The sequence below is a fragment of the Triticum dicoccoides genome, chromosome 3A (genome assembly GCF_002162155.2).
Source record: "Triticum dicoccoides isolate Atlit2015 ecotype Zavitan chromosome 3A, WEW_v2.0, whole genome shotgun sequence".
Classification (NCBI taxonomy): Eukaryota; Viridiplantae; Streptophyta; class Magnoliopsida; order Poales; family Poaceae; genus Triticum; species Triticum dicoccoides.
In genome coordinates, this window is record NC_041384.1 from 212184654 (window position 1) to 212196395 (window position 11742).

At 46.7% G+C, this 11742-nt stretch overlaps 1 protein-coding gene across 2 annotated transcripts; it reads left to right on the forward strand.

The window, feature by feature from the left end:
• Positions 1-5423: 5423 nt before the first annotated feature.
• LOC119267891 lies at positions 5424-10822 on the forward strand. Of its 2 annotated transcripts, XM_037549337.1 has the most exons (6): positions 5424-5911; positions 6108-6179; positions 6260-6396; positions 7443-7692; positions 8543-8638; positions 10130-10822. In XM_037549337.1, the coding sequence occupies exons 1-4, from the start codon at positions 5906-5908 to the stop codon at positions 7606-7608; spliced, it is 381 nt and encodes a 126-aa protein (XP_037405234.1). In that variant the 5' UTR covers positions 5424-5905; the 3' UTR covers positions 7609-7692; positions 8543-8638; positions 10130-10822. The 2 variants fall into 2 exon arrangements, with proteins under 2 accessions (XP_037405234.1, XP_037405233.1); XM_037549336.1 differs by having other exon boundaries at positions 7443-8638.
• The last annotated feature ends 920 nt before the right edge of the window (positions 10823-11742 follow it).

Genomic DNA, 11742 nt, shown 5'->3' on the forward strand with positions numbered 1-11742 from the left:
TCTCATGAAAGCCAACATGATCAAGTAAGTTGTTCTTAATTATGCATTGATTTTATATGTTATTACACTTTGTGCCAATTTATTTACATGGGCTGACTTCCATAAACTACTCAATATTTTGTAGGACTGATGGTCCACCGTGATATATAGAAGTATCAGGAGGCATTGTAAGAGCTGATGAAGAATGATATCCATTCAAACAATGATGGTGTCTCTCGATTGAAGATAAATAAATATTATGTTTTCTAGTTGTCTCATTTTCCAGATAGATATGATCAAGTCCATTAGTCATATAAGGATTGATTTTGACTCAAATTTCTCAAATGATATTTTTTCAGAATTGTATGTCGGAATATTGGTGTTTCTATCTATTAATGAAAGAGGCTATGATCCTTACAATTCAGATTCTTTTGTGTCTATTTTAATGTGGGTCTTAATATTGAAATGTTGGGTGATGTATAAAGTGATCGCCGGACAAAATGTTATACTACATACAAGTGATTCTGAAGGAAATAGAGTGGCCGGTAATCATACTTTGGTTAGCATGATAACATTATTAGCGACGACAAAAGTAGACGTTAATACTACAATTGTGGTCATTATTGCCTTGGGATTGACGACAACACATCATCCCGTCGTTACAAGAATAACGACCACAAAAGATACGTGGCCGTTATACTTTTAACGACAGAGCCTACTACGACCAGTAGATTGTGGTCGTTAATGACCTTTAGCGACCACAATATGACATTTAACGACCACATATACCATCGTTAGAAACCATTTTCCTAGTAGTGAGCTTTAGCAGCTTTCAAGCATAGCATCCGTGACGAATGGCTCGCCCGCCATCTCGGCCAAGAAAAGCCAAAATCCATGGCGGCCCTCACGGCACTCATGAACCGCTTTTGTGCAGGCAAGGACAGTTGGTTGGCCCGTAGCAAAAACAATGCGAGCGACGCCGGCACCCCGGAAATTAAAAGCAACAAAGACAAGTCTCGACGCAATAGATACAAGCGCCGAAACAACAGCGACAACACAGAGGATACGGTGGTCAACACCGGATTCAGTGGCTCTAAGTCCGGTCAGCGCAAGAAGCCGTTCCAAAGGAACAATTCGGGCCCATCCAGCTTGGACCGCATACTTGATCGTCCATGCCAGATCCACGGCACCCCCGACAAGCCTCCTAATCATACAAATAGAGAGTGCTGGGTCTTCAAACAGGCCGGCAAATTAAACACCGAGAACAGGGAAAAGGGATCGCAAAGCAAGGACGATGACGAAGAGCCAAGGAAACCGAACACAAGGGGACAGAAGAAGTTTCCCCCTCAGGTCAAAACGGTGAACATGACATATGTTACCCACATCCCCAAGAGGGAGCGCAAGCGTGCACTCAGGGACGTCTACGCGATAGAGCTAGTCGCCCCAAAATTCAACCCATGGTCGTCATGCCCGATCACTTTTGATCACCGGGATCACCCGACCAGTATCCGTCACGGAGGCTCGGCTGCACTGGTCTTAGACCCAATAATTAATGGGTTCCACCTGAATCGTGTCCTTATGGACGGTGGTAGCAGCCTCAATCTTCTCTATCGGGATACAATGCGAAAAATGGGCATTAACCCGTTAAGGATCAAGCCCACAAAGAGCACCTTTAAAGGAGTCATTCCAGGCATAGAGGCCCATTGTACGGGCTCAATGACACTAGAGGTTGTCTTTAGATCCCCAGGCAACTTCCGAAGCGAGGAGTTAGTCTTCGATATCGTCCCATTCCGCAGCGGCTATCACGCACTGCTCGGACAAACAGCGTTTGCTCGATTCAATGCAGTGCCACACTATGCTTATCTCAAGCTCAAGATGCCTGGCCCACGCGGCGTCATATTAGTCAATGGCAATACGGAACACTCTCTCCGTACAGAACAACACACAACTGCCCTAGCAGCAGAAGTACAAAGCGGCCTTCTCAAGCAGAACCTTCATTCGGCTACCGAGCCCTCGGACACCCTTAAGAGGGTCCGGACTACTCTGCAGCAGGAGAGCTCGGCTCGTCAGGAGCTCGAGTAGCAATCCGGACTCCGTCTCAGTCCCAATCAAGCGGTGCCCTGCGTGCCGTGCATACATAACTACGCACTCAAAATTCCACGGGCATCGACGGAGGCATAGCTAGCTTGTGCTCCACGACACGGCTCAACCGACATCGGATACACACATACTTTCACTTTTGCTTGTTTTATTTCAGGTTTTAATCCCACTAACCCCATCGGGTGGTCTGGTTATCGGTCCTCTTGAAGGATAAACACACCAAGATGGCGAGGAGCGCAGACATACGGGGACTTTTTAGGTGATTCCATTAACGATAAGTCTACCTGTCTTCTAGGACCCACATGCAGCTCTTCCCTAGTTTTGGCATGTTAAATAGCAAGTTGCTTATTGCACTACTTGTATCAATGCACCTCGACGTACTAATTACATTACAATGAAAACAGTTTGTAGCTGGAGCTGTAGGACCCTAGCTTTTTTACCTTTACATATTTTCTATTTTCTTTCTCTCTTTTCTTTATTTTTTCACATTCCATGTGGATAACCCCATCAGGTAGCACCCGTACACTTTGGTACGTTTTGATGTTTGCCAGGGGCTTCATAGCACCCTGCATTACGGCAACAAAAGTCCGAACTCTTCTTGTAAGTACAGTTCGGCATCCCGAATTTAGCATTATATGCATTGGCTCTGAATCATGTCTTTGGTCAATAGTTGGGTTGCCCGGCTCCTGTGCTTGCTATCCTACGTTCCGCTACATCGGCTAGGTTAGTAATGGGAGAACTACTGCGATTGTGCCCTAGTCTAAACCGGATGAGCACCTCAGTAGATAAAGCCAAAAACTGGCTGTCATGATGCGGCGAGAGCCGGTCAGCTGTTCGGAGGTCTCAAATCGTTGGAGGTTTTTCCATATTTCACGAAGGATCGGTACTTCCTGATCACACGCTGACAGCACCCTGGGTCGTATACCAGGGGGTTGCGCCTATGTTTTATTATAAAACTCCTATGGCTAAGTGAGGGTGTTCAAGCCGTATAGTCTGGTTGCCTGGTTCGTTACGCTAAACAACTCCTTCAAGGACCATATAATTGGATCAAGATTGTTTAGATACCATCCCGAACACCTCCGTACTACCTACGTGAGGGCAGAAGCCGACGACTGGCCAATCCTCAGATTTCATACAACACGGCCGCATAGGAGGATACAATTAAAACATAATAAAAATTATATTACAAAGTGGATTTGTTTTCATCATACAAGGCAAAATATGAATGTATTTATTCAAGAATAACATCCTTCCCGCACTGCGTTGCTACAAGTCGAGATCCCTTCAGGACATCCGCAAAATATCGCTCGGGTGTGCGGTGCTCCTTACCCTCCGGCGGCCCCCGGGTCACCTCGACGGCATCCATCTTTGCCCACCACATCTTGCAACGAGAGAAGGCCATGCGGGCACCCTCGATGCAGACTGATCGCTTGACGATGTCTAGCCGCGGACAAGCCTCCACCACCCGCTTCATGAGGCCAAAATAACTACTAGGTATAGCTTCGGCTGGCCATAGTTGGATTATTAAATCCTTCATGGCCAGTTCGGCCATCTTGTGCAGCTCGACCAACTATTTCAGTTGATCGGCAAAGGCCACCAGATGTTCTGGCACAGCATACTGCGACCAGAATAGCTTCTCCGGAGAATCCCCTTCCCTGGCTCGGAAGAACTCCGTAGCATCGGATACAATGCACGGAAGATCCATAAAAGCCCCTGGGCAACTCCGAATCCAGGTTAGTAAAAGGTATTTCCTCTCCGCATATTGGCTTTTCATGTTAAACGCCTTACCCGCTGCGATCTTCTTCGCCTCCTGGATCTCCTGGAGAGCGTCCCGGGCCTCATTCCATGCGGCCTCCGCGCTGTGATGAGCTTTGGTAAGTTCGGCCTCTCGAGCCAACGCCTCGTGCTCCAAGGCTTAACATTTCTTCACCATGTCCTGGAGCTCCTGCTGGACCTCGCCAACCCGGGCCTTGAGCTTCTTACGGGCGGCTTGCTGTTGGACATCCTTCCCCTCGGCTTCGGCCAGGGCCTTTCTCAGGGCCTCGACCTCGGTCGTCGCTTCTATACAAATCATGGCATTTTGGTCATCGCATGTCATTTTCTTCTTTTCGAATATATAACAGATTATTGCTTACCTTGCTTCTTCTCGAGCTGCCGCTTCACTTGGCTCAGCTCTCCCTCGGCCTCCGCTAGTTTCTACTTCAGTCCGGAGACTTCGGCAGTGTCGGGGATATACCCCGCGGTATGACCCGGTCGGAAATATGACCCGGCCAGACTTGGCGGTTTACCTGAGACCCGGCTGACACTTGGCGATTCACTAGTGACCCGCCCTAACCTGGCGGTTTACAAGCAACCCACCTAAACATTATGACTCACTGGTGACCCGGCGGGCGGGTCAGACGGATGACAAGGCCTAAGACCTAGAAGGTCGATTCATGTTAATGGTGGGCCCGTTTGCGAGGAAAGGAATAAGGGATATTCCCTTATATAGGAAGCAAGGCTAGGACTCCACTTGTAATAGACTAGTACTAATCCTAATAGGACTCTACATGTAACTCGCCCCTTCAACATATATAAGGAGGGGTAGGGCTCTACAAGGAGGGACAAGCAAGAAAAAACAATCTCTAGGGCTAGACACAAAGAGCCGATTTATGGCGACTCCCTCGTGATGATAATGAGACCTAGCCACAAACATCATGTAGAGTTGTTACCGGATGATGTTTCCCGGGGCCCGAAGCTGTCTAAACCCTTGTCTTGTGTTGTGTCTCTAGACTCCGCTCAACCCATCTCAAGGTACCACATAGATGCGTTGGCCTCATGACTAAGTCCTAACACTAGGACATCTGCCGTGACAATTCCACGACAGTTGGCGCCCACCGTGGGGCCTGCGCACGATGGTGTTGAGTTCTTGGAGGGATCTTTCTCAGGGTTTCGGGAAGCTCGCGATTGGTCAGATGAAGAAAAGATGGTTTGATGATCGGAGTCATGATTAAATTTGGAGTTTACAGTGCAAAGTTTCAAGACCAAGAGGATAAGGGTTTTATTGTTTGAGTCGTTAGACATGACGAGATCCTTCCAAACCGCAGCTCCGCCAAGTTCGAGATCGAAGGGATTAATCTGTTGTATGTATATGGAGAAACCGATCCAAGGTTACTGCCGGATTCGCCGAGTCCCCTTATTCCTCCTCGCCTCCACATATAAAACCCTTTAACAGTGGCGGTAAGGGCGACTTCTTGGCTATGCCACGTCCAAAGATTTACTGTTGCTGGTGAAAGGAAAATAAGATTTAATCAGCGCAGGAAATTTAGAGGCAACTTCCTCCGGTATCGAGCGCAGCGCACGCAACCCACCTCTCTCATTCTCTCCGCGCACGCAACCTCTCGCACCGCACGCTAACGCATCCGCCGCCTCTTCTCTTCCATCGTCGTCGTTGCCTCGTCTGATCTGGGGAGAAAGAGAGTGCGAGTCTCCTACCTCCGCCGCGTCCGCGTCCGCATCACTCTTCCGCGCCCCGGCGCCGCCGCGTCCGCCACTTCTCCTCGCCTTGTCGTCCCCGTCCCTCTCTCATAGCCGAGCTCCAGCCCTTCACCATCCCCTCCTCCTTGACCGCCTCTCCCCTCGTCTGAAGGAGCACGGGGCTGGCAGCTGCGCCTGAGCCGCCACAAGGCCGTCAGGTAGAGAAGATCTGGTGCCCACAGGCCGTTCCCGCCGCTGTCCGACATCTCGGAGTTGCCAGAGTCGCCGTCGCCATACGAAGACGAGTCGGCGGGGAGATGCTGGTGTTGGGATTCGGGAGGGTCCAATCTGCAGCAAATCCTTGGGAGATATGACGGTAAGTTGTGCCACTTGATGCCAAAACTGTTTCTGCATTTCCCTTTGATGATTGTGTTCTTCTATCTCATGAAATTTAGAAATTTCAGAAGCTATTGTTTTCGAGTTAACAATTTCCTATGTATTGATGCCACATTTCTTTTAAAAACAAAGCGAACAAATTTAATGTGAAGTCCATATCCTCTGTTTCTCTGTAGGTGTATTTTGGAATGCTCGACGGCTTGCTGGGTGCAGAAGAGCTTCCTGAGGAATACCGGAACCGATGCCAGGTACACTATTTCTCTCATTCTGATTTCGTTCTTTCCATTGACTGAAGGATTTACGCTGCCGCTCTGCCTGATTGCTCCAGGATATACTCTGTAACGACTGCGGAAAAAAGGGCTTTCTTGGTTCCACTGGCTGTATCACAAATGCGCCGCCTGTGGCCCGTACAACACCAGAGTTATCAAGACCGAGGCACCAGATTGTTCCATGTCGAATTAACAGGCGAGTCGTTTTCTGTTTTCTTCTTCTGCTCGATTCTTTTGGAAATTCGCCTCTATAATATATCTCGATACAGAGGAGCATTGCATATGTATAGGTGTGATGCTTAATAAAGTCAGTACGGAGCATGGATGTCCCTTTTGGTTAGCAGCGCAGTTAATAGTCAGTTTACTATAGCAAAACGCTATTAATTCTATGTTGTAACAGCCATTCGCCCCGTCTCTAGGATAATGCTTTAGGACAGTGCAAGAAATGGCAGTCTGGCAGCATGAATAGAACCAAGGCCGCCTGTCACTGCACCACCCTACATCACCCGGGGCCTCGTTCCTCGCTCTAATTGGCCATTTTGGCTTTGCATCTCCTGGGGCTGCACACTCCTGTCATGGAGAGTTCGCGACCAGCCGAATCATCCGCCCGAGGCATGGGCAAGGCCCAGCAGCACCAATGCTACCAACAAAAAATGCCTCTTCTGTCCAAGCTGCATCCGACACAGACACCACTTCAACCAGAGTACCAAACCATGCAACCAGACTTGGCTATTTCCAGTGCAAAAAAAGAGCCAGCAGCCCCGGCCTTGGGTCTGCTGTTGTTGTAATGTTGTTGATGGAAGCTTCTTGTGGTCAGGGTGCCGAGCAGAGACTCTCACGTCCTCAGGGGGAAGGCCTCCTTGTAGTTTTGCAGACCGGGTGAGCAGATGTTTGCTAGCAGCAGGTCGACAGTCAATGTGATCTCTCCAGGCCCAGGGTGCGCTGGCTTTCTGCTCTGCACCGCCGGTGCACGCCATGCTGACCAGAGTTAGGCTCGGCACGCCTGGCATTTCTCTCGATGGTCCAATCTTGTGTGGCGAACAAGTCTCGTAGCTGTGTCTGTCGAATTGACCCTCTGTTCCAGTCCAATGGTTTAGGACATGAATGAAAGAGTCAGCATGCAAGCCAAGACTGCGTTACTCTATTTGAACTATGCATTTTATGAATACGCTGACAGGTGTAAGATAGTAATATTTAAAATGTGTTGGCGAAAAGATTTATCAGTAGGCTCAAACTGTACAGGTCCGCCGACGAGGATGTGGATGAGGACGAGGTCGAGCCCCTTCCCGGCGCGATCTCCTTTTGGAGGCTATTCAACTTCGCCGATGGCCTCGACTGGGCACTCATGGCCGCTGGCACAGTCGCCGCTGCCGCCCACGATGCAGCATTCATAGTCTACATGCACTAATGGTCCTTGAATTTTCTCGACGCTGAGCGGATTTAGTCTGCTCTCCACGGTCGTAGCGACGAGCCCCTCAACCAATTTAAGCAGGTAAACCGTTGCTTCACATGCTCGTCTCTTAATTGCATGCCTGACAGGGCCTGCAACGTGATATTTATTGCCTGACTCCCGAAGGTAAATTCAACAACAAATGTGTTTAGGATCCAATTTATTTCTGGAAGTTGAAGAGGTAAAGATATGCATGCTGTGATTTTGGTTGCCAGTGTATGTTTGTTTAACTTTTTCCAAGGTGTTCTACTCTATGGCCCACCAGGAACCGGGAAGACAATATTAGCAAGGGCTCTCGCCAGTAACATCGATGCTAACTTTTGGAGGTGTTGTTTTCACTTGATTGATGGTACTTGGTATTTTCATTATGCGAGTATTACATTACACTGACGTACTGTCTAAAATCAGATTCTGTCAAGTGCTATAATTGACAAATATATTGGAGAAAGTGCTCGTTTAATCAGATAAATGTTCAGCTATGCACGCGATCACCACATAAGTTTTGCTCTGGCTTTCTTTTTGCAAAGCTAATTGGTCTTAAGCTTAATTCCCTTATTATCTGTAAGACACACATGGTGGCAGATGGTTATGCATCTACTGTTGCTGAGATGCAAGCTGTGACTTGATAGTTCCCTTGACTGAGATGTTGTGCCATCTAAATATACTCCGGTCCAACACTATCAAATTTTAAACTTCAGATCTCAGTATCAGTTTTTCCCAACAAGAAGAAATCAAACTGATGTGAATATAAGTACAAGTGCATTTCTTAGATCTTTAAACTTATATCACCATTTAGTTTATTTATGCTGCCCACAAATTTTGTTTCATCTTCTTCAAATTATTACTTCTAGCCATGCATTATCTTCATGAATTAAATCGATGCAATTGGTAGGACATGATTTAGTGAGGAACCAGTAATGACCGTGAGATCCAGCACACGGTGATGGAGCTTCTTAATCAGTTAGATGGATTTCATGAGCTTGGCAAGGTAAACTAACATCATCAAGTTTTTTTTCTCTAGATGCCTTTATGCCATATATGCAAAGAAATTGATTCGGTCGAAGTAATTTGCTTGCCTAAATGTGTGTGTGTGTGATATGACTAGCTTTTCTGGCTCCTGGGGAAAGTATAGCGGTCTCAAGATGAATTTTACACAATAAGTTTATTGTTCCTCTTTGCTGCATTGCACAACATTTGCACAACATTTTATTTTACTCCCTTTCCTAACATTACACATTTTTTAGACAGAAAATTGGGGACTGTAGGTTTGTTCAGTCTGATTGTTGACATGCCAACGGAAGTGCCTGATTGTCTGATAAGCTTGAATTCTAATGATTTCTTTCTTGCTGGGCTTGTTTATTTTATTTTGGGAAACCCCATGATTTTATCCTAACCCAAAATTTGCTAATGTAGGATAAGAGAAATGGGAATCAAAGCCTAATTCGTTTATATTAGTAATAATGCACCGTGCATACATCTAAGTATTATTTATGTTCTTTCCGATGAACCCATGAATTGTCACATTCTCAAAACCGTAAAAATTTGATGCAACAAATATTTAATTTCTCCAGATGTTCTGGGATCTGGATGAGATTCATATTGTCTGACATAGCTCAGTTTGTGATGAAGCCAACGAACATATTATGAAATATTTTTCAACAATGAAACCAGTTGGTGCTCTCTCTCTCTTTCTCCCCCTAGAAATGAGCTACCTCTCTTCTTTAATCAGTCTAATAACTGTTTTCCCTCTTTACATGCAAGGCTGTTGAATAGATGTCAAGTTTTTTTTTTGCTGATATGTGCAATCTTATGGATATGTTTATTTGGCATAATCTTCTATCCTCATTTGAAGCACCTTGGAGTTATTTGGTGATTGTGCTGCTCTGTTGGATGATCACGCGCTGGTGTTATTTTTTACTAGGTCTATGAGTGGAAAGCAGTTGATCTCAAACTGCTTTGTCCCTTGTTCATTTTACTTACTTGCCTTTCCTGCCTTTTTGGCGTTAGGTGTTTGAAGTCCCTTTTGCGTATGAATCTTGCCTGGTGCGACTAGAAACTGCATTCTGAAATATTCAACAAACTGTTGAAGTTATCTGTTACAAGATTCACCCATTTTGTAGTATTCATGCCCGTAAGATCTAAAATAGCTCGATCATCTCCTTGTGATGTCTTCTATGTTGTTTGTTATTACTTGTGATTGTATTAAAGCAAATTTGTCATTCTCAGCCAAGATTGTCAACAAGTGTGCATTACCAAGCTGAGATTTCAGTTTCACTACCTCTTAGAAACTGTGGTGAAGGTGATGGGCTTGAAAAAATTCTAAAAATAACAGAAAGATATCACAGTTTATATATCATGTTTGTGCTCAGTCTGGTAATGCACACTTTGAAACAGTTATATCTTTCTGTTATACCTTTACTGTGATGGGCTTCAAAAAATTCTGCTATAACTGTGGTGAATCTGCCGTTTGAAATTACAGGGCCATGGACTCCAATTTGCAGTGACGAAGTTTATATCATGTTTGTGCTCAGTCTGTTATTTCCCTTTATCAAACACATGGATCTACAGCACACTAATGGCAAGTTTGGATTCACGGGGTTTGCGGCATCCGCACTTTAACTTCTTGCTGGATTTGGTGGGCAACGATGTCATTTGATGTAGAACTGAGCTTGAACGCCGATGCTGCCTCTGCCTGCTCAAGACACTGGCAAAGTCACGTGGCCGAAGGCAGTCCCAACGGGTGGCTGCACTACGCCAAGCGGGAATGGTGATGACCGCTACATCTTCCGCGGCTACCGTGAGAGGTTGTGGGCTGCGTCGAGGGCTCTACTGCGATGGCAATCTGATGATGAAGCAGATGAGGAGCTGCTCGAGCAGGCGATGATGAAGGCGAGCATCGGCACGATGGGGTTGGCGGAGCGTGCAAATGAAGCTGCAGCCCCAAGTCTCGTGGCTGAAATACAACGACATAGAGTGGAGCATCTGGTAGATACATCGTCTTTAGATTGCTTGTTTATTTGCTGAGTTTGATTCACTTTTGGATAACCATCGCATGTAATGCATCTTCTAACCAGGTATATAACCTGCGGCCACCCTCTAAGATTAATATACTTCCACCTCTAATGGATTTTGCCTGTATTACTGTCATTAATTCAAGTATGTGTCCACTATACATGCATGTGTTGTACAATAAGAGCTAAAAATCAGTGGAAACTGCGGTTGCCTATCTGGCAACGCACAGATGTGCACTTTTCTCTTCAACATTTGTAGCTTATCTACGCCGGTTGTGCTTCTCTGGATCAAATAAGCACGTTTGGAACTATGAAAGCTAGACTTGCACGCACAGGTATGGCCAGGAGGCGCGCCCCAACCTCTAGTATGCTTCAAGTCCAGAGGAGACCACCGGCTATCACGCAATTTTTGGTACAGCCTATTGCCCCTGTGATATTAAAAGGTTTTGCCGCCGCCGATTGCAACAACTCATCATCAATCGAGAAATAGTACTATAATGCTACTGCTCCTCACGTGGTGGTTAAGACTGATCCACAAGATTAAATTGTTTGTCTCCTATTGCACTATACGTGATGCAAGTATTAATTCAGTACATACCGGATTTTTTTCGGTTTTTCAAAACACTGCCTACTATTGGAAAGATCAATGCAAGATTCCAGGGTGCAAACGATTGAATGGGTTAGTCAAACGAACTACGACCCGGATTCATGTTGCCTTCAAGCCAGCTCTGCCTCTGGGCCATTCGTCCGTCGTCGTTGCTGAGCCAGCCACTGCTATGCCGAGTCAACGCCAAAGCCCCGCCCTGGCTTTGCTCTTCAGCCGTGGTGCCGCATCAGTCTGCTTCCGCCGACGCGTCAAGTTGCCATTGAACTATTTGCATCAGGCCGTTTCCTCCATATTTTAGCTGCCGTTTCCACGGCCTCCCTGCATCCTGAGCTGCCGCGCCTGAGCCGCGCCTAAGCCTCCACGAGCACCTGCGTTGTGCTGCTCCATGTCGTCCACGCTGTTGCCGAATTCCGGCGCCGTAAGCCACCCCGGCTGCGCTCCGTTCCCGTCACTTCCGAGCTGCCCTGGCCGTGC